The sequence below is a fragment of the Macrobrachium nipponense genome, chromosome 19 (genome assembly GCF_015104395.2).
Source record: "Macrobrachium nipponense isolate FS-2020 chromosome 19, ASM1510439v2, whole genome shotgun sequence".
NCBI lineage: Eukaryota > Metazoa > Arthropoda > Malacostraca > Decapoda > Palaemonidae > Macrobrachium > Macrobrachium nipponense.
This window is the reverse complement of record NC_061088.1, coordinates 28,116,545-28,143,185: the sequence shown is the minus strand read 5'-3', so window position 1 is coordinate 28,143,185 and position 26,641 is coordinate 28,116,545. Positions and strand designations below refer to the sequence as shown.

The 26,641-nt window shown below is 43.3% G+C and overlaps 1 protein-coding gene across 1 annotated transcript in view; it reads left to right on the top strand.

Annotated features, from left to right (window-relative positions):
* Nucleotides 1-26,641, top strand: part of LOC135215418 (rhythmically expressed gene 2 protein-like) — a 63,915-nt gene that overhangs the window by 29,687 nt on the left and 7,587 nt on the right. The window contains 2 exon segments of the mRNA XM_064250032.1: nt 14-65; nt 23,937-24,026. Of these exon segments, the coding sequence (XP_064106102.1) occupies nt 22-65; nt 23,937-24,026 (134 nt within the window). The 5' untranslated portion in view covers nt 14-21.

Genomic DNA, 26,641 nt, shown 5'->3' with positions numbered 1-26,641 from the left:
GTGGCTTTTCCAGAGTGTGCAATGCTGCGCCTAGTAACCCTGGATGTGACAAACACTCTTCTCAAGTGAGTGATTGATTTCTAACGCATTCATTGATAAAGTTTTGAAAATAGAGTTGAGCTTCTCTTTGTCAGACTGTAGCAATAGGAGCATCTGTCATTAGATGTCAACTTTACAGCTGTGTTACTGCATTCAAACTGTGTGGTGTTAAACTCAAGATCAAAATACAAAGCAGGGTAATGAATTTTAATCTATCTGAATAAGGTCTACATACTTTAAATTGGCATGTTGTTATGGCAGCGCCTGTTATTCAGTTGTTTGCCTGCTGTGATTTGTTTGTGGGTCTTTCTATCTGAGCTTCATCTTTGTAGATGCTCTGTTGGGGAAAACTGTGTTTTTGTACATGAACTTCCCTGCCAGATATATACTTAGCTATAGTCTCCGACGTTCCGACAGAATTTCAAATCTCGCGGCACACGCGACAGGTAGGTCAGGGGCTGGTCTACCTTACCCGCCGCTGGGTGGCGGGCGTATGAACCAAATCTATCTCTCCAGCCAGATTTTTTTCTGTCGCTGAAGCGATAACAACTGTTGTCGTTTCTTCCGATATATTCTTCATTTCTCGCTTGCCTGGAGATTGATTTGGACATTTTGGTGACGTATTCGCTCTATGTTGGCTTGGCATACGCTGATTGTGGACCGTTATTGACTTTGCGCTGGATTTTCCTGTAGAATGTCTGATTTTGATTCTGTTTCCAAAACTCCGGTTTTGTTTTAGAGTATGTGTGACCGATGGATGTAAGGTGAGGTTACCGAAAGCTGCGGTGGACCCTCACACTTCTGTGTTAAATGTAGGGGGAATGAATGTTCGTTTAGTAACCCGTGTCAAGAGTGTGAGGTTTTGAACGAAGATGAATATAAGGAACTCTTTCTTCTTATATTAGGAAACTTGAAAGGGATAGGGTACGTAAAGCTTCTTCAAGGAGCTCGAGCAGGTCGAGAAAATGAGGGTGAGAATGAAACTAACATTAATGTAGTTTTAGAACCTTCCTCCCAGGTCTCAGCTCCTGCTCCCCAGCACGAAGCCGTAGATTCGTCTTCGGAGGCGGCGGCCTCAAAAGTTCTTGTTTTGTTCTAAGGAAGACAAGAATCTTCGTACTGAGCAAGGTAAGAGTGTCAGGTGATGATAAGTGCAGTGTAACCCAGTGATGTGGAGGGTGCGTCTGACCAGGCTCCTTAGTGCCTCCAGGCCTAGACCTCTTCCAGACTCCCAGTTCCAGTGGAGGAGGAAAGTCGAAAGCCGCAGGAGGGCTAGGGAGAGCCCCCACGGTCAGGCGTCCCCTCGGCAGATCTGAAGTTCGCTCCAGGCTGCCTTGGATCGTAAGAAGAAGAATATTCTTCGCCAGTGTTTTTCGTCATCCTCTTCTCCTTCGCCGAAGCGTGGGTGGAGCTCTAAGGAGGCGTCACGCCCGTTGAAGAGGGCTGCGGAGGCTACCCTTCAGTACGTTAGCGTCCAGCCCAGAAGACTTTTCTGATGTAGCTTCCTTGCAAGCAAAGAAGCCTAGGAGATCCGGTGATCGCCCTCCTTCTCCCGCGCCTCGCGCTGAGCTTGCTTCGGAAGAAGATCCTGGGGACTCTCCTTCTCGAGTACTAGCGGGCCTACAAAGCTCAGATCACAGCCTTGGCGGGGACTCCTTGGCATCGAGGCTCGCGTAGAAGGAAGGATTTGTCTCTCCCGATCAAGAGATCGAGGCGCGTTTCGTCGGAAGAGCGCTCTCCTTGTAATCGGCATTCTCCTTCTTTTGAGGATTCTTCTACTCATCGTAACATTTCACGAGAGGAACACCACTCCCGCTCGGAGGTGCGAGACGCCATTCGACGGATAGGCGCTCCTTGGACTATGAAGATATTTCCTCAAATCGGATTCCTGCCTCGGGTAGACGCTCAGCCCTTCTGTTTCTCCTTCTTCTAGAGTTCGTGCAAGAAGAGAGAGTCGCTCAGGTCATAGAAGACTTGGTTCGTCGTCTCCGTCTCTTCTTTCTTCTCCTCGTCTTCTCAGAGAACCTAGGGAATGGCCTTCTGAAAGTAGGCGCACTTCTCCTTCCGACTACTGTAGTCGGGCGTCGGATAACGGTGACTGGTAGGCGCTCATCGCACGGAGTTCGCTCCTCCCCTGTAAGGACATCAAGAGTCTAGTAGGAGCCCTGCTCCTGGTAAGCGTCATTCGTTTAGTAGCTGTTCTCCTGGAGAAAGACACCTTGATCCTCGTTTGCTTCGTTCTCCTAGTAGGCGCTCTTCGTTCTCGAGACTCCCTACTCCTGATCGGTCTCCTCTTGCTAGAAGTCAAGAACGCCTCAAGCGCCCTGATTCTGTTAGGCGCGGCTCGGAGCCTTACAGACGTTCTCCCCTTGGTAAGGACCAAGATCTCGCAGAACGCCCATGTTTCGTTTTTAATGCGCTCGGAGCGTAGCAGCCGCTCTCCGCTTCGTAGGCATCAAGAGCCTCTCAAGCGCCCTGCTCCTGAAAACTGGCGCCCTATTTTTAGCAACGTTTCGCCGCTTGGTAGGCGCCAGGATTCCACTAAGCGCCCTGTGACAGATAGGCGCTCGGCGCCTAGTAGCCGCTCTCCTCACGATCGGCGACAGGATCTTAGCAGGCGCTCTCCCTCTCGTAGTTTCCCTAGGGATAGACGTGGTCTTTCTAGAGAATGCGAGTTTAGACAAGAATTTTCGGATAAGCGTCCTTCTTTACAAACTCGCGTTCTCCTGTACGCCTTTCATACTTTGGAATCTTCTCCTCATCAAGGACGTTTGTCTCCTTCATCGCACTGTACCCCAGCTAGGAAAATTCATCTAAGGATTCTCATAAGGATCCTCATCCCCGTTCTCCTCCTCAAGAAGACCAGGAAGCCTCTGAGGAAGAAACTAATACATCGGCAACAGTTTCTTCGTACAAGAAGCTCACAGAACTTCTCCTTCAGGAGTTCGGGGAGTCTTTGAGCCCTACTGGCTCCTCCTTCTCCACACTCGTTGTTCTCCACAGCGAAAGCAACGAAGGATCTTCGTGTGTGAGATATGAAGCCGACTCTTTCATTATGAAGAAAGCGCTCAAGAGTTTTCGGTCATGGATGCGTACTAAAGAGGAAGCGGGGAAAACAATGTTTGCCTTCCCTCCGTCGAAGCTTTCAGGACGGACAGGATTTTGGTATGAGACAGGAGAACCCTTGGGACTGGGCCTTCCGTCTTCAGCTGACGCAGATTTTTCGGCACTAGTAGACGCCACTAGAAGATCAGCTTTGAATTCGGCCAGAACTACGTGGGCAATGAATGAAATGGATCACATTCTAAAAGGCATTAGAGAGTCTTGGAAAAGTTTTCCAAACTTTCTCGATTGGTCCCTCGGAGTCCTAGCCAAGAAAAACTCAAGGACCGGACACGTTTTCTCCGGAGGATTTGAATTGTGTCTTATCCTGTATGGATAAATCGGTGAGAGATGGGGCCAGCGAAATAGCTTCACTGTTTGGAGCAGGGGTCTTGAAGAAAAAGATCAGTATTTTGCTCATTTTTAACAAAGTCGGGTCACATGCTCAGAGATCGTCTGCTTTTTGCCCCCCTCTCTACACAGCTGTTTCCTAAACACCTGGTTCAAGACATTTCGAAGGCTTCTCTCTGCCAAAGCTACGCAGGGACTTCTAGCACAGCTGCAAGGAAGCCGCGCCCCTACCTTCCAGACTAAGACAAAGAAAGCTAAGCCGACCTCTCAGGAACCCTTTCGAGGGGGCATACTACCTCTAGATCCTCTTCGTTCAGAGGTCGGAAACCAAATAGAAGAGGGAGGACTTTTACGAAGTCAATCAAAACCTCCCAAGTAAGACTCAAGTCCTTCAGACAACTGTAGGCGCCAGGCTTTTACAGTTTGCAGAAGTCTGGGCCCAGAAAGACGCAGATGCCTGGACCCTGTCAATTTTGAGGAAGGGCTATCTAATCCCGTTCTCTTCGAGATCTCCCTTGACGAATACCCCAGAGGGAGTTGACGGCCAGATACAGGGAGGGGACCCCATCATGAATCAAGCCTCCGACTAGCGGTAGATCAGATGCTGGAAAAGGAGGCGATCGAACTAGTGGCAGATCATCTTTCGGCAGGCTTTTACAACCGCCTGTTCCTAGTTCCGAAATCCTCAGGGGGATGGAGACCGGTGTTGGATGTAAGCGCCCTGAACTTCTTCGTCGAAAAGAAGAAGTTCACGATGGAGACCACTGCCTCGGGTTTGGGGTGTAGCAGCAACTCCGTCCAGGGGACCTGGATGGTGTCCTTGGACTTACAGGACGCTTACTTCCACGTACCAATCCATCCTTCCTCGAGGAAGTTTCTAAGATTCATGATGGGGGGAAGAATCTTCCAATTCAGGGCCCTGTGTTTTGGCCTCTCCACGGCCCCCCAAGTCTTTACGGCCATCATGAGGAATGTGGCACAATGGCTTCACCGGAAGGGGTGAGGATTTCGCTCTATCTCGACGATTGGCTTATAAGGGCAATTCCAGAGATCGTTGTCTGAGGACTTGAAGAAAACCCTGGATTTGACTTATCCTTAGGACTTCTGGTCAAATCTGCAGAAGTCAAGTCTGATTCCCGCTCAGAGTGCGTTTATCTGGGGATCCAGATGAACTCTCTGAGTTTTCGGGCTTTTCCGTCACAGGAGAGGATAGCCCGGGGACTCGAAAAAGTAACAACCTTCTTAGAGGGAAAGAAGTATGCACAGTGAGGGAGTGGATGAGTCTGCTGGGGACGCTCTCCTCACTGGAGCAATTTGTTTCCCTAGGAAGGTTGCACCTGAGACCGCTCCATTTCTTGCTTCACGGAATTGGAGTCGTCCTTCTCAGGATTTGACAAGTTCTCCCTGTCAATTACTCTTCAAATCAAGAAGGGGAGTTAGCATGGTGGGGGCGGATCCCACGACAAGTTCTCGCAGGGACTGCCTCTTCAATCCCAGAAACCCAGCCTGGTGTTGTTCTCCGATGCGTCGGAAACAGGTTGGGGGGCGACTCTGGGAACCAAGGAGGTGTCAGGAACCTGGATGGGGGACCAGTCTTCCTGGCACATCAAACAGGAAAGAAACTAATAGCCGTGTGGCTTGCTCTGAAGGAGTTCGAGTCAGATGTGACAGGAGCAGTTGTGCAAATAAACTCTTGACAACACCACGGCTCTGGCATACATCAGGAAACAGGGGGGGACGCATTCCTTCTCTCTGTACGAAACAGCAAGAGATCTTCTTCTGTGGACAGAAGAAAGGGGGATAAAACTTCTCACCAGATTCGTACAGGGAGAAAGGAATGTAAGGGCAGATCTCCTCAGCAGGAAAGATCAGGTCCTTCCCACAGAGTGGACTCTGCACCAAGATGTTTGCCAGAGCCTTTGGAAGTTGTGGGGCAGGCCTCTCTTAGACCTGTTTGCAACTTCAAAGAACAAAAGACTGGATCTGTATTGCTCTCCCATCTCGGATCCAGGAGCAATAGGGATAGACGCTCTCCTACTCGATTGGAAAGGACTCGATGTATACGCGTTTCCCCCCTTCAAGATTCTGGGGTTGACTTTAAAAAAGTTCGAAGAGTCAGATTCCGCGGAGGATGACTTTGATTAGCTCCCTTTTGGCCAGACAAGATTGGTTCACAGAGGTGCTGGAATGGCTAGTGGATTTTCCAAGATCGCTTCCTCTAAGGAGCGATCTACTCAGACAGCCCCACTTCGACAGGTACCACAAAAACCTCCCCGCTCTCAGTCTGACTGGCTTCAGACTGTCCAGAAACTGGTCAGAGCGAAAGGCTTTTCGTCAGCAGCTGCTAAGGCAATCGCTAGAGCGAGAGGAGGTCTTCCACATTACGAGTGTACCAATCGAAGTGGGATGTCTTCAGAAGATGGTGCAAGAGGAATAACGTTTCCTCTTCCAGTTACCTCTGTGAATCAAATTGCAGACTTCTTTTTATTCTTAAGACAAGAATGTGGGCTTAGTCGTTTCGACGATTAAAGGCTATCGTAGTATGTTTGGCGAATGTCTTCAGGCAGTGGGCCTCAACTTATCGGAAGATAAGGACCTACAGGACCATTATTAGGTCGTTTAATACAACGAAAATGCAGTATCCTAAGACACCTAGCTGGAATTTGGATGTAGTCCTTCAATTCCTTGGGTCCTCTAGGTTTGAACCCCCTAATTCAGCCTCATTCAGAGACCTTACCAGGAAGACTCTGTTTTTGATGGCCTCTAGCTTCCGCCAGAAGAGTGAGTGAGCTTCAGGCGATTGATGGTAATGTGGGTTTTAAGGAGGACTCTCTCATTGCTCTTTCCTTCCTGGTTTTCTTGCAAAGAATGAGAACCCATCAAGTCCATGGCCCAAGAACTTCGAGATTCGTGGGTTATCTTTCTTGGTAGGAGAAGAACCCGAGAGAACTCTTTGCCCAGTGAGAATGGTGAAATACTACCTTAGAAGAAAAGAGCAACTGAAAGCCAACCGAGAGGTCCTGTGGTGTTCAGTAAAAGAGCCTACTCGTCCATTGTCGAAGAACGCATTGTCCTTCTTCTTGAGAAGCCTCATCAAAGAAGCACACGGATCCTGCAGAGAAGAACATCTTAGGCTTATTTCTTAAAGTGAAAGCACACAAAGTAAGAGCCATAGCAACTTCTCTTGCTTTCAACAAGAATATGTCCGTGCGAAATCTGATGGAGACAACATTCTGGAGATGTCAGTCAGTGTTCGCGAACCACTACTTACGTGATGTGAGAATCACTTACGAAAAATGCTTCGCCTTGGGTCCCGTACGTATCTGCGGATTCAGTGCTGGGGCAGGGAGCTGGAACTCATCCTGTTTAGTAGTATAAATTTTTCCCCCTTGTATTTGTTGTTGTTGGTTGCCTTAAAGGAGGATGCATGAAGGCATCTCTTTAGGTCGTAATACTAATCTTTAGTAGTTTGGTTAGGTGGTCTGATGAGTGTGGCTCCTTGCAGTAGTAGTGGTTAGGACCTGTTAAGATAGGGACGAACTCCCTTTAACAGGATCCGACTTGGATTCTACCACACAAAGGGATCACATATCCCAGTGGTAGATCCGAGAGTCTTTCAGCATCAGGTCACGTCCTAGCTGTAGCTCTCCAGGCAACGCAGACTCAGAGATAATATCAATGAAGTCTTCTGCCTGAACAGGTAAGAACCAAGGTTATTTATATCCTACAACATCAGTTGTTTCTTATCTCTCCTTATTACTTTAGCTGTCTCTTACCCTCCACCAAGGGTGCCAATCAGCTAAGTATATATCTGGCAGGGAAGTTCATGTACAAAAATGATATTGTTAAACTACAATAAAGTTTTGTACATACTTACCTGGCAGATATATACGTCTAATGGCCCACCCAGCCTCCCCTCAGGAGACAGGTGAAAGAGAAAAAATCTGGCTGGAGAGATAGATTGGTTCATACGCCCGCCACCCAGCGGCGGGTAAGGTAGACCACCTGACCTACCTGTCGCGTGTGCCGCGAGATTTGAAATTCTGTCGGAACGTCGGAGGACTTATAAGCTAAGTATATATCTGGCCAGGTAAGTATGTACAAAACTTTATTGTAGTTTAACAATATCATTTTTCATATGCTAATTGCAGTGTTTATGCCTTATAACTTGCCTGTACGTATGTTGACTTTGGAAAAAGATTCTTCTTTTCTTTTACCCATGTGTATGTTATCAAAACTGAAAAAACAGAATTAACTGTCATAATATCTGTTGTAGAGCAGTGAAGTGATGAGAAATTTCAGTAACAAAATTCTTACATGGAAACTGCAGAGAGCAGAATCCAGCATAGTAATTGAAGCAGAAGGTTACTTGAAAAGTTGAAGATTATATACAGTAATTAACAATATACAGTAAAGAAAATTGAAATTCAAAGATGATAATGTTTATTTTAACAAGTAGAACTGTAAAAGGAAGAGGAACCTAGTAAGGAAATTCTAAGAAAAACATCTAAAAGATAAAGCAATTAACTGGTCACAAAGAATACTGAGGATATGACCAAAGGACTTGTCAGAATTTTAAAAGAAACCATAAACTAGGGAAACTAGGAAATTATAAACAGGAGTTGGAAACTTCAATATACAAAATTAAAATAAATATTATTTCATGAATAGAATCCCTTCATTTTACTAATAGTGCCAGTAAGGGTAGACAAACCCTGTGGTGAATAGCTGGTGAAAATAATTAAAGCATCAGTTAGACAACAGATTGAACTTCCATTGCTGATTGTAGCCATTTGGCTTTCTTGCATAAGTTCTCATATCTTGATTTCATAGGTCAAAGATGTGTTCTGATCATATGGGTTTGAGGAAGGCATTCCTAGTAAAGACAGCATGCAGAAAAAAAAAATACCCCGAAATATCATATATGACATTTTTTAGTAAACAGTGACTGTTCATTGAGTCTTCATGGCATGGAATTTTCTTTAGGAGGCAAAAAATCAGTATAGTAGTAACAAATTCTGTGCATATTTGGTGTAGTAACCCCTTTGGATAGATTGTAGTTTTAGATCTTAACCACTAACATTCTTCAGACCTACTCAGATATAGCTGTAAGTTGCTTCTTAAGCTGTGATTCAACCTTTTGGCTCTCTGATTCCAATCTCCAGTGCCTAGTTGTGTATATTCATTTTCTAGTAGTGGTCTTTTCCACCTTCCTTACATAAACATTCTTTTATTGATCTTGCACATTATTCAGCTCTGTAAAATACAAATACTTGGTGTTATGGAGTACTTTTACTGTATAACAATGTATTTACAGTTTTAATATATATACTGTATGTACAGGAATGCATTGTGGTTGTATGGAATATTTATGTACCACTGCATTTAAAGTTTTTATGTTTACTTTACAGCATTTCCCACATGCAAGCCAGTATTATGGGGAGTCTTACGAGTATAGCAGTGTTCATGTTAGTTTTGGAGTCTTACGAGTATAGCAGTGTTCGTGTTAGTTTGGGAGTCTTATGAGTATAGCAGTGTTCATGTTAGTTTTGAATAACTGTTGGCTTTGCTTTGTTAGTATGTACATATATTGTCACTGATCTTATATCTTTATTGGAATTATTTTCTTTCAATTTGAGTATTGTCAGAAATATTATATACCTATACTATTTTACTAGGATTTCCTACAGTGTGATACATAAATTAGGGCATAAGTGTATTTTGTGTGTTTTACCCAGAATGTTGTATTTTGATGCTTAGATTTGTTTATATCTTATTGGTGAGAAATATATGTAGCTGCCAAGTTGAAGCAGCCCTCATTATATTATAGTTTGTTAATGAAATTCTGACCTACTAAAGTAAGGCTGACAAGATCTCTGTTTTGGCATTCTCATAATAAAAGACCCCTTAAGTTGATTATTTACATTTTGTTAATGAGTACCAAACAATTATACTCACTGACAATACCAAACTAAATATAAAAAATTACCAAAGAGTCAGTGTAACCAAAGTGAATATATGTACAGTACGTACAGTAATCAATACAGTAATAGTAATCACAAACAGTAATATGGAAACGAGAACAAGCACCACTAATCTTGAAGCTCAGTCTAACACCATCAGGTAGCAAAAAGTAAACCCTTAATAACTGCCAGCAATACAGTGATAACTATACCATCATTACACAAGCTATGCCCACTTATCAATAAGTATGAATTAAACTGCACCAGCATCATAAGCCCTGTCTCATTCATAGTGAACTACCAAAGAAAACAATGTATGAGGAAACACACTTTTGTTAGTATAAATCACTAACTTTTTAAACATTTAGTTTAGTACGTACTGTAATCCTAAAGACATCATATATAATTTGAGCAACCGTACTATTCTACTTGAACTTTATATTGTACTATAAGTGATGTAGTCTCTGTGAACTGAGAATGAAAAGTTATCCTACTTAAGTAGAGGTTAAGATGAATAGGTAGATAAAATGTACAAGAAAAGTATTTCAACTTGGTTTTATTTTGTATCTGTCGGGATGCCAGGTTATATTTGCTGAATAAAGGTGATTTATGGTTAGAGAGACTGTACTGTTAAGGAAATGAAAGTGACAGAGATTAGTTTGAAGTTAATTAAATGGATGTAGCTCAAATAAAAGATCAAATTATTTTTACCCCTCACTTTTAAGTGTCTGAAGTTCTTCCTCAGTTTTCTGTTACCTTTATATTATAAATTTTTATACATTCAACTTACCTGTCAGATATATACTTAGCTATTAGACTCCGTCGTCCGACAGAAATTCGAATTTAGCGCACACGCTACCGGTAGGTCAGGTGATCTACTTATCTGCCGCTGGGTGGCAGGACTAGGAACCATTCCCATGTTCTATCATATTTTTTCTGTCGGCCATACTGGCAACATCGTTGTGGGTATCTCCGGCTGGATTCGTATTTTGCATCGCAATTGATCTTCGTTTGGACTTCTCGGTGACGTATTTGCATTGATTGTACTGGCATACGCGATTGTGGACCATTTTTTGGAATTTGATTTGGATTGTTCAACATGATGTCTGATTCTGGAAGTGTGGTGAGAATGTGTGTGAATGTGGGGTGTAAAGTTAGGATGCCGAAGGCATCGCTTGATCCTCATACTATTTGTAAGAAATGCAGGATGTATGAATGTTCTTTTTGATAATACTTGTAATGAATTTTTGGCAAGGGGATTGAGTGCGGAAGAATGGAAATCTCTAACTTCATATTTGAAGAAGTTGGAAAGAGACAGGGTGAGGAGGTCTTCTTCCAAACCTTTGCCTAGTTCTGTATCTAGTGGGGTTATCACTAATATTATACCCTTTTCTCCTTTTACTGCCCCATCTAATGTAGTATCTGCTCCTTTATTAGATCCCACAGATTCGGCATCAGAGATTGCGAATCTTAAAGCCGCCCTTCGGAAAATGGAAACCAAAATGGCGGCCATTGAAGGTAAGCAGTGTGATTTAAGTGCTGTGGATAGTGATATAAGTGTCCCCAGTGCTGTGGAGGGGGCGTCTGATTGTCTCCACAACGCTCCCAGGCCTATTTCAAGCTCCCAAGCCCAGAGGAGAAGGAATGTCAAAAGCTGTAAGGAGGTTGTGGAGGATCCCCAACAGTCAGATGTCCCTTCGGCTTTTTCTGTTTCGCCACAGAATGCCAGAGAACACTACAGGAAAAGCGTTCTTCGAGAGTGTTTCTCCTCTTCGGAGAATTCTTCTCCTAAAAGAGGTTGGAGATCGGCGGATCTTTCTCGCCCCCTGAAAAGATGTTGGGATGAACCCAGGATTACATCGAGTCCTGAGCGTTTTCAAGAGGAGGACCATTCGGTAATTAAGAAAGCAAAGAAGGTTCTTCCTTCCCCCACAGACTTGTGGGAACCGGTTAAAGACCGATCTTCTACTCCTAAGGTAGACAAGAATGAAGAAACAAACAGAATCCTTCGTACTATGCAGGATTCCATCACTTCTCTGGTGGGAGTTCTGTCAAGAGACCCTCCTAGAAGGAAAGACGCTTTCCTGCCTATAAAGAAGTCTAGGCTGTCGAGGGGTCAGACTCGCCATCAAGAATTGTCATCTTCGGACTTGGAATCGGATTCGTCAGCCTTTCATAGACCGAGAAAGATCCGTTCTGTCAGCCGCAAGGCGCCAGACAGACGAGAATCTCCAGTTAGTCGTGAGATACCAGCCAGGCGTGAAGCGCCAGCCAGGCGCGAGGCGCCAACCAAATGCGTAGAGCCTTCTAGGCCTAGACGCCAGACAAGAGCGTCGAGATGTCTAAACGCGAAGTGCCAGCCAAGTGTGAAGCGCCAGCCAGACGTGAAGCGCTATCCAGGCGCGAAGAGTTTTCTAGACGCGACTCGCCAGTCAGGCGCGTCGAGCATTCCAAGCGCGAGACGTCAGCCAGACGCGTGACGCCAGTTTGGATCGAGGCGCCAGCCAGGCGCGAGACGCCAGCCAGAAGCGTGACGCCTCCCAGGAGCGAGGCGCCAGGCAAGTGCGAGGATGCTGTGGGGCGCGAGACGTTAGCAAGGGGTGTGACGCCAGTTTTGCGCGAGGCGTCATCAAGGCGCGAGGATCCTGACAGGCGCGAGACGCCAGCCAGACGCATGACGCTGCCAAGGATTGAAGCGCCAGCCAGGCGCGAGCAGCCTACCAAGCGCGAGGCGCCGACTAGGCATGATCCAGTCAGGCGCGAAGCTTCTACTAGTTTTAGGGACGTTAATGTACGTAGTCCTTCTCCTACTAGAAGCATTTCTCCTAGAGCTACTTCTCTTGATAGAGAATCGATCAGGAAAGAGAGATCCCCTTCTAACCTTGACCTTGAAGAGGTTTCTGAAGAAGAAGTTTCGACCAACGAGGGACTTTCTAATTATAAAGTATTAGCCTCGTTACTTCTCAAGGAGTTTGGGGACTCTCTTAGTCCTGCTGCTCCTCCTTCACCGAGATCGCTGTTTTCGAGCACGAAAACCCCGAAATCCTCGGCTTTCTTAAAGATGAAGCCTGCGATTTCAATGAGAAAAGCCCTCCAGTCTTTGGATTCTAGGCTTTTATCGAAGAAGGAAACACTTAGAACTGTTTATTACTCTCCTCCCTCCAAGCTGACAGGGAAGAGAGGTATTTGGTATAAAACGGAAGAGGCTATGGGCTTGATGCTCCCCTCTTCTGCAGATTCGGATTTCTCGAGCCTAGTAGAGTCAGTGAGAAGACAGTCTCTAAATTCTGCAAAGGCGTCCTGGAGTATGTCTGAATTAGATCAGCACCTTAAGGGAATATTCCACGTATTAGAAGTGTTTAACTTCTTGGATTGGTCCCTTGGGGTGCTGGCGAAAAAGACGAGTGAGCCAGATTTTCTTGATCCGGAAACCTTGCACAGTGTCCTATCTTGTATGGATAAGGCTGTGCAAGATGGTTCTGGTGAGTTAGCTGCACTGTTTGGATCGGGAGTTTTAAAGAAAAGATCTCTTTACAGTTCCTTAATGACGAAAGGAGTTTCTCCTTCTCAGAGGTCCGCCCTACTTTTCGCACCTCTGTCAGAACATCTGTTTCCTTCATCGTTAGTGAAGGATATTTCGAGATCTCTGTCAGAAAAGGCTACGCAGGATCTTCTAGTGCAATCCACGAAGAAAAGATTAGACCCGGCAGTTGCTGACTCAGAAGAAGGTGGCTCGTACTCCAGTGGTGCCCTTTCGTGGAGCTCCCTCGACTCGATCAACTTCGAAGAGAAAGCCCTTCGACAAGCGAGGGAGGTCTTCCTTCCGCTCTTTTAAAAAGAGCAAGTAGCAGCCATGTCCTCCAAGCACAGGTAGGGGCCAGACTTCAAAACTTTGTGGAGACCTGGTCTTTAAGAGAAGCAGATCCCTGGACTCTGTCTGTCCTACAGAAGGGTTACATCATTCCCTTCGTAGACAGACCTCCTTTAGCAACATCTCCGAAGGATTTGTCGACGAGTTACAAGGACCCTGGACTGAGAGAGACACTCCTGCAGATGGTGGTGTCGATGAGGGACAAGAATGCAATAGAACTAGTGCAGGATCCATTCTCCCCGGGGTTTTACAACCGCCTTTTCTTGGTTCCAAAGACTTCGGGGGGATGGAGGCCCGTTCTGGATGTAAGCATCCTGAACCGGTACGTGGAGAAAAAGAAGTTCTCCATGGAGACTTCAGCTTCGGTTCTGTCATCCCTACGTCAGGGAGATTGGATGGTCTCCCTGGACCTTCAGGATGCTTACTTTCATGTTCCGATTCACCCATCGTCAAGAAAATACCTCAGATTTGTTGTACGAGGACAAATCTTCCAGTTCAGGGCCTTGTGCTTCGGCCTATCAACCGCTCCTCAGGTATTTACGTATCTGATGAGGAACGTGGCCAAATGGCTTCATTTAGAAGGGATCAACATCTCAATATATCTCGACGATTGGCTAATCCGGGCCAAGTCGGAGAAACTATGTTTGGAGGACCTACAGACTACTTTGAACCTGACAAGGACATTAGGATTAATCGTGAACCTCGAGAAATCTCAGATGATCCCCAGCCAGAACTTAGTTTATTTGGGGATTCGGATGGATTCTCGGGGTTTTTGGGCTTTTCCATCCCAGGAAAGGATTGCCCGGGGATTACAGAAAGTCTCGAGCTTCCTAGAGAAAGAACGGAGTTCGGTGAGGGAATGGTTAAGTCTTCTGGGAACCCTTTCCTCACTAGAACAGTTCATTTCTCTAGGAAGACTCCACCTATGCCCTCTTCAGTTCTTCTTAAGAAGAATTTGGAGTTGGAAGAACGGGCAACTTTCAGACACTTTCAGAATCCCTCTGGAAGTAAAGAATCATCTGAAGTGGTGGCTAATTCCCCTTGGAAAAGAACGAGGGCTTGTCTCTAGAGGTTCGGAACCCAAACCTAATCTTGTTCTCAGATGCTTCAGAGAAGGGATGGGGAGCGACTCTAGGGACAAAAGAAGTATCAGGCCAATGGAGGAAGGATCAACAAGACTGGCATATAAACTCCAAAGAACTGTTCTCCTAGCCCTAAAAGCCTTCGAGACAGAAGTTTTAGGTCAAGTGGTACAGGTCAACTCGGACAACACCACAGCGTTGGCCTATATCAAGAAACAAGGGGGGACTCACTCTTTTTCTCTGTTCCAGATAACAAAAGATCTGTTATATTGGACAAAAGAAAAGAATGTGACTCTCCTCACAAGATTCGTGAAAGGAGAGAAAAACATCAGAGCAGACAGGCTAAGCAGGTTAAACCAAGTTCTCCCCACAGAGTGGACCCTTCACATTCATGTGTGTCAAGCTCTGTGGTCCCTGTGGGGCAGTCTTCAAATAGACCTATTTGCCACCTTCCTATCCAGAAGGATAGAGAACTTTTGCTCCTTAGTGGAAGACCCGAGAGCGATAGCGGTGGATGCCATGCTGCTGGACTGGACAGGCCTAGATGCCTACGCCTTTTCCCCCTTCAAAATGTTAGGAATGGTTTTAAGAAAGTTTGCGGCGTCAAAAGGGATGAGACTAACACTCATCGCTCCCTTTTGGCCGTCTCAAGATTGGTTCACAGAGGTACAGGAATGGACGGTGGACTTCCCAAGATCTCTTCCACACAGGAGAGATCTTCTCAAACAACCCCATTTCGAGAGGTACCATCAAAACCTCCCCGCTCTCGCTCTGACTGCCTTTCGACTATCGAAAGACTTGTCAGAGCGAGAGGCTTTTCAAGCAAAGCTTCAAAAGCAATTGCTAGGGCCCGGAGATCTTCAACTATTCGGGTCTACCAATCAAAATGGGATGTTTTCAGAAGATGGTGTAAGAAGAATAAACTGTCCTTCTCCGATACCTCTGTGACCAACATTGCTGATTTCTTGATTTTCCTTAGGGAAGAATCTAAATTATCAGTTTCAACCATTAAAGGTTATCGGAGTATGCTCTCTGCTGTGTTTCGAAACAGAGGTTTGAAGATAGCAGAAGATAAAGATCTCCACGACCTTATTAGATCTTTTGAAACCTCTAAAACCATTTCTCCTCGTACTCCGAACTGGAACTTGGATGTGGTTTTTAAATTTCTATCATCAAATAGATTTGAACCTCCTCACAACGCGTCATTTAGAGATCTAACGAGAAAATGTATTTTCTTGTTGTCTTTAGCGACTGCGAAAAGAATTAGTGAAATACACGCTCTAGATTCTCGGGTAGGATTTAAGAGTGATGCGGCAATTTGTTCTTTCCAGACTCTATTCTGGGCCAAGAACGAGAACCCTTTCAAAACCTGGCCAAAGAGTTTTGAAGTTAAAGGACTTTCAAATCTCGTAGGAGAGGAATTAGAAAGATCATTATGTCCGGTTAGAGCCCTGAAGTTTTATCTAAAGAAGAACGAACTCAGGGGATGTAAACAAAGCCTGTGGTGTGCAGTTCGGGATCCTAGTAGACCCATGTCAAAAAATGCGTTGGCATTTTTTGTTAGAAGCATTATTACTGATGCTCATAGTAACTGCACTGAAGACTCTTTCAGGACTCTCCGAGTGAAGGCTCATGAGGTTAGAGCGGTGGCCACTTCATTAGCTTTTCAGAAGAACATGTCTTTAAAAGACATTGTGGATGCGACTTACTGGAGGTGTGATTCAGTTTTCGCTTCGCACTACCTTAAGGACGTTAAAGTGACATATGAAAAGTGTTTCTCTCTGGGTCCTTTTGTATCAGCCGATACAGTGCTGGGGCTGGGAACACATAACGATCCTTAGAAAATTTTGTATTTGATATTTTAATTTTTGATGGTACATAGATCTACCTTGTGAGACGGGTTGTTGTTTTTCTGCTGATTAGAATGCTTGGTGGCGCATGGGCGTCCTGGCTTGGGTCAGTAGGGAATCAAGAGACGTCTTACTGGCTAGATTGTACAAAAATTTTTTATTTATTTTTAATTTATTTTTATTTTTGTACTTTTAAGTGTACGAATGTTTGTGATTCGAGTTTGTGGTTGTTTGCAAGGAGTTAGGGGATAGTAACTTCTTGCAATCTTAGAAATAACATGGTTAGGTTAAGGTGATCGGGATCGGTGTTGTGCTCCTTGTATAGGTTCTTGTCAAGTAAGTGGATAAGCACCCATTGACATAGTCCTTCCAGGATCTGCCGAGTAAGCGGATAAGACCCCTTTGGCAGAACCACAAGAACTCTTAGCCATAGATCAATATCTCGCTGAGGCTCTTGAGACTGACTAGACTCCTGGATTGTATTCATGAAGTCTTCAGTCTAAACAGGTAGGAACAGAGGTTTTATTTATTTATTACCTACAACAATTGTTGCGATTCCTGTTTGAATCTATATTTAGCTGTCTCTGTCCCACCTCCAATGGTGTGAATCAGCTAAGTATATATCTGACAGGTAAGTTGAATGTATAAAAATGATATTGTTATGATACAATAAAGTTTTATACATACTTACCTGGCAAGATATTATGACGATTATACCACCCTACTCCCCTCAGGAGACAGGCGGTATAGAAAAAATATGATAGAACATGGGAATGGTTCCTAGTCCTGCCACCCAGCAGCAGGTAAGTAGATCACCTGACCTACCGGTAGCGTGTGCGCGAAATTCGAATTTCTCTCGGACGACAGAGTCTAATAGCTAAGTATATATCTGCCAGGTAAGTATGTATAAAACTTTATTGTATCATAACAATATCATTTTTACATATGTAACTTACCAAGCAATTACATATAGCTGAAAGCTTCTTACCACGGCAGTCACAAAATTAAAATTTTGTGGTTGTGCCACCATCACTAGTGTAGGTGAATAGGACCTGCCCACTTTCGTGAACGGTAGGTACAAAATTGCAGAGGGTTCCAGTTAGTTTTCTGCTGGCTCCTGACTAATATTGGTGGTTTTGGCAGTCATCACTTGTTATTTTCATGGATATTTTCCAGTACGTATCTTGATGATGTACTCAGTTCATTTTTGTGGTGATTAGCATAATTGTTGCTAGTTCATTATGTCAGACTCCAGCTCTTCTAGCATTAGATATTGTGTAGAAAGGTGTAAGACTAAGTTAACTAAATTGTCTTATGATTCGCACACCAAATGTGTTAACTGCAATGGGCAGGAATGTTCAAGGGAATTAGCATGTCCAGAGTGTATGGATTGGGATAAAAGCAAGTGGAAAGCTTTAAAATCACATCTAGATAAGCTAACTAGGGATAGGAAAAGGAAAGTGGATGTCAGGGCTGAAAGTAGGGCATATGTAGAGGCTTCTCCTAAAGTAGTTGAGAATTTGTCTGTTCCTTCTCAACCTCTTATCATGTCCCTGATCCTTAGCCCTCCTACACCTTTACCTGCAACTCCAATTCCAGTCACCCATACATCTAATCCTAACACCATTTCCAGTTTCGATTCTAAGTTTGACAAGAAGTTCCATTTTCTTGCGAATTCTATGATAGAGTTAGGTACCTCTTTCAGGCCTTTTGTGGAGAGGCCATCTCTCAGAAGTGACAGTGCAGTGCCTAGTGATAGTGTTGTGATTACCAAGGAGGTGGCTGTTTGTCCCACTGGTTCTCATAAACGAAGGTCCCTGTCCCACACCCCATCACCGGGGAGAAGACATACTGGAAGTCCAAGGGAGGCCAGTGGGATTTGCCCACGGACAGTTGCCCCCTCTGTCGAGCCTGGTGATTGTCCCCAAGCATCGATAGAGTGCCATTGGAAAGGCATCTCTTTCAGTGCAAACATTGTTGTGGGATTGGGTGGATTCTTCCCCAGACAGGAGACGTCATCATCGTAGAACTTCTGCCACTGCTGACAGTTCTCCTCCTCTTATTAAGAAGTACAGGGAGATCAGCGATAGCCCTCAGTCTTCTTGTAGTTTTGAGGTTCATCCTTCAGTACCTAAGACAGCTTGTTATCCCCGGACTTGATACAGCCCAGAGTCTTTCTCTGGTTTAGAGTGTGTTTTTGTACAAGTAACTTACCCAGCAGATATATACTTAGCTATAGACTCGGTCGTCCATAGCTAAGTATATATCTGCCAGGTAAGTATGTACAAAACTTTATTGTATCTTAACAATATCATTTTGTCACATAAGCACCCCGATGTCTCTGTTAAGCACCCATCCTTGGCAATTTATGCTTACTCTGCTCCCAAGTACCCATTTCCTTCAGGACATTTAGTGCCTATAGCTGTTCTCGGTGCCTGCACCTTTCCTGTCAGCACCTGCCTCAGACTGCTCAACGCCCACTGCAGGGCACTCAGTGCCAATAGCAGCATGCTCAGCATCAGAATTAATGCGCCAACCGTCTGCGTCTCCCTCTTCTGTTCATTTAAGATAAACGTCAACTGGAAGAGTTGTTGGGTTTTTTTAGGAAGAAATCCTCATCCACTCAGAGTAAGGATAATTTGGAAGTGGAAGCAGTAGATCAAGAGACAGCTCCCTCTTCGGCCTATGCCTCATTGTTGAAGTTCATCTAGTCAAACTTCCCTGACTTCATTGCACATGCCACTCCAGTTTCTCCAGCCTCTACTTTCCTCTTGAGGAAATATACTCCTGATAGTGTCGGACTTCCCAAGATGGCTCTTTCTTCTACTTCCAAGAAGGTACTTTGAAAGGTTGGAGAGTGGCTGATTAATAAAAGGGAACAGTGAAAAGCTTCATTCGCGTTTCAACTTTTGGAGCTCGCCAAGAAAAGGCATAGATTCTGTGGTGCTGGAGAAGCTCCTTCCTTGGGAGTGTCTGCCTCCTTCCAGTGGGACTTCTCCGGATTAGTGGATTCTTTGAGGCACTCAGCATTTACATCTGCAAAGAACTGGACCACTTAGTCAAGAAATTTTTTAAAGTGATGGGAATTTTTGGCTTTCTTGACTTGACTGTGGGCACACTGGCAAGGAAAATCGAGGATTGCCCTGCTCTTGTAGAAGACCTTGCTTCAGATTGACTCGGAGTGCTGCTCTGTGCGGATAAGGCATTAAGGGATGGATCCTGTGAGCTAGCCTCCCTTTTCTTGATGGGGATACTAAAGGAGAGAGAGCTCTGGAGCTCTTTTCAGAAATTGGCGCTCTTATTCTCACCTTTTCCCTCAAGACATGGTGAAAGAAGTTCTCTCGGACTTGCAGAAGAAGTCCACCACGGAACCTGTTTGCACAATCCACCAGAGAGCCTAAGGAGCCTATTGCATCTTCTTCCGAGTCTTTCTTCCCATTGCAGTCACAGCCCTTTCGAGGAGGAAGACCTAGACCACAGTCTAGACCAAGGATTAACCAGCGACTTCCCTCTAGACCAATGAAGAAAACGTTCATTAAGCCAGATACTAAGAAGTGATCTGCCTGTCATCTGTGCCCAAGTTGGTGCAGAGGGGTGGAACCCTGGGTATTCTAGGTATTGAGAGAGGGGTACTCAATTCCTCTCAAAGAGAAACGGTTGTTAGCTACCTCTCCAATAGCTTTAGCAGCATACTACTTTGCAGGATCTGAGATATTTGGCCCTCTCCCAAGAGGTAGAAGCTGCTATTCACAAAGGAGCAGTGGAAGAGGTGGTAGACTACAGCTCAGAAGGGTTTTACAGCCACTCTTCATAGTCCCCAAGTCATTAGGGGCTGGAGGCCAGTCCTGGACATCAGTGCCCTGAATTTCTTCATTGTCAAGACAAAATTTCATATGGAAACCAGCGCCTCAGTCATGTCCTGTCTACACCAAGAAGACTGGATGGTAACTCTGGATATGGAGGATGCATACTTCACATCCCCATTCATCCAAAGTCAAGGAAACTTCTTCACTTTGTTTTGGGGCAAAATTTTTCAACTCAGGGCACTCTGCATTGGCCTTACATTGGCCCCTCCAATGTTTACGAGGTTATTGGGCCCTCTTGGAAAATGGCTTTACCCTCTTGTTATCAATGTGTCATTATACCACGATGACTGAGGACTTAGGGAAACTTCTGCTTTTAACTTATGAACTGGGAATATTGATCAGTTTCGAGAAGTCCCACTAATCCTTATACAGAAGATTGTGTATTTGGTAATGTTCTGAACTCTTGGACTTTTCAGGTTTTTCTCTCCCCCAAGAGAATAAACTCCTGCCTCCAGACAGTCTGGAAGTTCCTCTCCAAAGACCTGTTCAACAGTTCAATGAAGACTTTTATGAAGCTCGGCAGGCTTCATACGCATCTACTTCAATTTTACCTCAGTAGTGTGGTGCAGGATGACTCAACCAGGCTCCTTTGTCTTCCCCATCTCTCTGGAGGTCAAGACAGACCTTCAGTGTTGGTTACATGCAGAAAAACTTCAGGAAGGGAAGTCTCTTTGGCCTCTGAACCTAGACCTGAAATTTTATTCAGATGCCTCTGATCTGGGATTGGATGCCATTCTCGTAACTCAGGTGTTGTGAAAATGGGCGGTAGAACAAAGCTCTTCACATCAACGTGAAGGAGTTATTGGCAATTTTTCTCGGCTTCCAATACCTCTCCAGTTGGTATCCGGGAGAGTTGTAACTGTTTTTGCGGACAACACAACAGCCCTATCTTATATATGCAAATAGGGAGGCATACTCTCCTTCACCCTTTACTAAAAAGCAAAGGACATCTTTCTATTGGCAGAACGAAAGCAAGTTAGATTCTCACTCGTTTTGTTCAAGAAAGGATAAATGTCTTTGCGGATGAATTCAGCAGAGAAAATCAAGTCCATCCGACAGAATGGACATTGGATCTTCATGCTCCGATCTTTGGAAACTGGGGCAAACCATCAGTGGATCTTTTTGTGAAGGCAAAGAACCACCACCCTCCAATCTTTTGCTCTCTAGTCCCGGATCCTTTAGCATGGGCGACGGATATCTTGTTGCTGGATTGAACAGGTCTAGACATCTATGCATTCCCACCTTTTACAATGATAAGAGAAGTAATAAACAAATTCCCCACACACCAGAATGTTTCCATGACACTGATTGCCGCACTCTGGCCAAGAAAGGAGTGGTTCGCGGTCCTTCTGCGACTTCTGGTGGATTTTCCAAGACTTCCTCTTCCACAAAAGAGGTCACTACTTTGACAGCTACACCTGCACAGATTCCACCAAGGATTATCTGGCAGGATTCAGACTGTCAGGTGACTGGTCAGAGCAAAAGGCTTTTTGAAACAAGCTTCAGAAGCCATTGCTAGTTGTCAATGACCTTCTACTAGCAGGCTCTTCCTGTTAAAGTGGGCTGTATTCAGAAGTTGGTGTCAATAGTATAACATCTCTTCCTCAGAGACCTCTGTAGCCCAGATTGCGGATTTTCTGCTGTTTCTAAAGATTTGCAGAAAGTTATTCCCTGCCACCATTAAAAGATATAGGTTAATTCTAAGCTCTGCTTTTAAAGACAGAGGTTTAGATTTTCACTCAAACCAGAATACTATTAACAATCTACAGGCAGTCCTCGGGTTATGACGGGGGTTCCATTCTTGAGATGTAAGCCAAAAATCGTCGTAAGCCGGAACATTGTCAAAAATCATAAGAAATCCTTACTTTTAATGCTTTGGGTGCATTGAAAACTATGTAAACTGCATTCTTATTGCATTTTTCATAAAAAAAACTTTCAAATATTGATTATTTTGCATTTTTGGTGTCATATTTCATCTGCCAGATGAGTGTTGTAGGCGTCGTAACCCTGGAACATGCGTCGTAACCCTGGAAATAATTTCTGATGAATATAATTGAAAAGCGTCTTAACCCCGGAACGTCGTAGGCCGAACCCGTCGTAACCCGGGGACTGCCTGTAATTAGATCATTTGAGACATCCAAGCTAGAAAAAAAGGGAGTAGTCTCATGGAATGTGGAAGTGGTACTGAAGTGGCTCGCAGGTACCACCTTCGAACCCCTCCGCTCAGTATCACTCAAAAATCTTGTGAAGAAGACACTTTTCCTGGTAGCGCTGGGTATGGCCAAAAGGGTCAGCGAACTACAAACGATAGATAGGGCTCTCCCAGGGAGACGCTATCTGTTCCCTTTCTTTTGGATTTCTCACCAAAAACAAGGATTTTAACACTCCTTGACCTCACATGTTCACCATCAAGAACCTGATGGACATCTTCAGTTGCAAGGAGGAAGAGAGATTCTTATGCCTGGTCAGAGCACTAAGATGCTATGTACCTGTAGAAATCAGAAGAGATCAGAGGACCTGCAAATAATCTCTGGTGTTCTGTGAAATCTCCTTCACATCTAATGTCCAACATCACCATTTCCTTCTTTTTGAGAAGTGTGATAGTGGAGGCATATTCTCAGCTTCAGGAGGTGCATGAAGTCAGAGCTGTCGCTGCTTCGTTTGCCTTTAGACATAATTTGTTGCTAGAAATGGTAATGCAGTCTACATTTTTAAAATGTAGGTCAGTGTTTACATTACATTATTTGAAAGAAATTTAAAGTTTTCAAAAATTGTTGTACATTGGGTTCTTATCGATAGCTGGCATGGTGTTGGGAGAGGAAGCATAGGGTACACATCTGTCCCTCTACTATCCTCTAGCCTTGGTTGAAGGTGTCGAGATTTTGGGAAGCTGGCGGGTGCTAGTTACCTGGAGTACCCTCCGGTTTTTAATGGTAGTATGGTATTTGGTTTTGTTAGTTTAGGTAGCAGTGTTGTTTTTTATCTGGTCTATGCCCAGGGCAAGGGCACCCCTTTTTAATCTTCATCAGTCATCCGGTGAACCTCCATGACTGTGAAGCTCCCACTGAGTAGGGGCAGTCACTGCCCAAAACTGCCATCCCCTCTAAAGGTTAAGCAAGTGCCAACCAGAGGCAGTAATTGTTTATAGTGCTCTCTTACCAGGTAAGGTACAATAAGTATTGTGTGAATACTTGCAGACTATATATTTTGTCATTATGTACTCATCTTTTTAATGTCTATAATATAGAGTATGTCCATCATATGTAGAAATGACATTTTTGTAATAAAATTAGATCTTACATATACTTACCAAGCAATTACATAATCGGAGCCCTTCTCTCCTCCCCACAGATGGACATGGGAAACCAAACGAATTGAACCCCTCTGCAGTTTTGTACCTATTGTTCCCAAAAGTGGGTGGGTCCTATTTACCTACGCTAATGATGGTGATGCAACTGTAAAATTTGAATTTTTTTACTGCCATGGTAGGATGCTTTCAGCTGCATGTAATTGCTTAGTAAGTAGTATATGTAAAATCTTATTTTTATAAAATTGTCATTTTTTGGTGAAGTGAGTAGTTAACATATCTCAATGCTTTTTTTTTTTCGTGGGGAACATATTTATTGTTGTGATGGAAGTTTTTCATGAGCATGGCACTGTGTATGCTACTGTGCTTCATTGCCAGTCCAGAGTACGTACATCATACCATTGACGGTTGTTGACTTATTTTTTTTTTTATTGTATTTTCACTTATAACTCTGAAGTTTGTGACATTATAAGCTCTATACTTGTGTTTTAACTTTTTCTTCCAGATTCTCTAGACCTCCTGGGGAACAGTATGCTGCAATTGGCCAACTGTATGGACTGAATGCTAACCCAAAGAAGCTGAGTGAAGGTTTTCGGTAAGTGAACATAGCATCTTACAATATAACATTGAATGAAACTTTTTGTGCATAATTATTTTTGAGTGGCTCAGACAAGATGTCAGTAGATTGTACTGTATATTATTCAACAGTTTGTTTATTCAATTTAATTTTTGGGGGTATTGATATGGTTTTTTTTAAACAAACCTATTAATTAATGATGGCCTCATTTGTGGTACTGCAGTATCTAGACTTTTCCCCAAAGAAGAATTCCAGCTTCCATCTGTCTCGAGTATGTACCCTTGTTCTTCAGCACATCCACCACTTGTATGGGGTGTTTATGACATTTGCAATATATCTCTGTAGAATGTTGTTCATGTCTCACTCTATCTGTATTCTACTAATATCATGATCACCTGCCTTTATTTTTTAATTTAGACATTTTTCTTATTTAAGTAATGGAATCTTTCCTAAATTTTCAATTTTTTTAGCATATTTGTATCTGACAGTTTTCCAGCCAGGATCACCTGTTGTAAGTGTTTGGATTTATTAGCCAGCAAATGTAAGCACACAGTTAGTTTTCTTGAAACAGCTATCTGTTCATCCTTCTTTCATTAGGCCTAGTTGCCAGATGAGTTGATAATGAGTATATATGCATATCCTTCTCTTATATTTTCTTGCTAAGCTACTTAGCACTGCTTTTATTACTAACTTGCAGAAAATGTTTTATGGTAAGTTTGTTTGTTTTTTTGTTTCTTAATTTCAGTTAATGTAGGAATCCATTCATAATTCAGTTGCTTGGTAGCAGACCACAAAGCTTGCAAATATGAGCATACCAATCTTGGGTGACTCAGCTCTTTTGTCTAAATCTTCTCTGTCTTATGTCTGCAGCCTTGGCATTTGTAGTTCATTATAAGATGGGAGTTCCTTTCTTGCACTGGGACCCTTCTGTCCCCTTGGTTGAAGCCTGACTTTGGAAATTAGAAATGCCTTTGGCACCATCTTGAATTTTGAGTTATTTTTACACAGCAGTTTTCTCCTCCTCCTCAACATGAGTTCTTATCTGAAGTCATGACAAATCACTTTCTTCCATATTCATCCTGTCTTGTAAAGATGATGCCACTGTTCGTCTGGGGATTGAGGTGCATGGCATTGTAGCTACTTTGGATTCTGCAATTCTCTTAGAAGTTTCTTTTTGCTCCATTACCCTGGTGCTGACAGGGGCCATTGAGGGTTGTTCTGGGTATTGTGAGAAGGTCCCTGGATTGATGTACAGTGGTACCTCGACATACGAAATTAATCTGTTCCGAGGCAGACTTCGTAACCTGAGCTTTTCGTATCTTGAACTGCATTTTAAATGTAAATTGTCTAATCCGTTCCAAGCCCTACAAAAACACCCCAGCAAATTTCATAATAAAGCTAAATTGACCAATAAACAATGAAATACTACAACAATTTATACCATTCAATACCTAACTTAATACGTACTACTAATATGTACCTGTAAATAAAGTGTATTAGTGTACATGGTATACAAGAAATACCGTACGTACATATGTAGTAAAATGTGGAAGCTTACCTTTCGAGTGAGGCTATCTCCGAAAGTGGCGACAGAGGAGGAGGACAAATGGCAGAAAATTTGTTATGTAGTACGTACACTTAACTTAACCCTTAAACGCCGGAGCGGTTAAAAAAAAATTGTCTCCCGTGTGCCGGAGGTGTTTCAGAGTGAGCGCGGAAGCAGAAAAAATATTTTTTTCAAAAAATCACAGCGCGCTTAGTTTTCAAGATTAAGAGTTCATTTTTGGCTCCTTTTTTTGTCATTGGCTGAAGTTTAGTATGCAATCATCAGAAATGAAAAAAATTATCATTATCATATATAAATAATGCGATATATCATAGCGCAAAAACAAAATCTCATATATAATTGTATTCAAATTGCGCTGTGCGCAAAACGGTTAAAGGTAACAAGTTACTTTCTTTTTTGTTGTAATGTACACTAAATTGCGATCATTTTGGTATATAACACATTGTAAAACGATAAAAGCAACACAGAGAAAATATTATCACAAAATAATGCATGAATTTGTAATGTGCGGACGTAAACAAATATTTTTTTCAAAAATTCACCATAAATCTAAATATTGTACTAGAGACTTCCAATTTCTTTCAAAATGAAGACAAATGATTGAATATTACTATACTGTAAGAGTATTAGCTTACAATTGCAGTTATCGACCATATCTGACGAGTTAAAGATAACCGAATGTCGAATTTTTTTATATATATTTTTTTATATGCAATTATTTTGGAAATAAGAAAAGCTACAACCTTCAAATATTTTTCGTTTTATTCTACATGATATTGCGCACATTTTCATATATAAAACTCTATGAAATGCCTAATATGAAATGGAGCAAATATTCCGAGAATGGGACGTACGCATTTCGGAGATTTGTGGCGGAGAATCCTCGCTTGGAGGGAAGGAAAGTTTTTTTTTTTAAATTCGCCATAAATCTAAATATTGTGCTAGAGACTTCGAATTTGTTTCAAGATGAAGATAAATGACTGAATATTACTAGACTGTAAGAGTTTTAGCTTACAATTGCGTTTTTCGACCATTTCGGTAGAGTCAAAGTTGACCGAACGTGGTT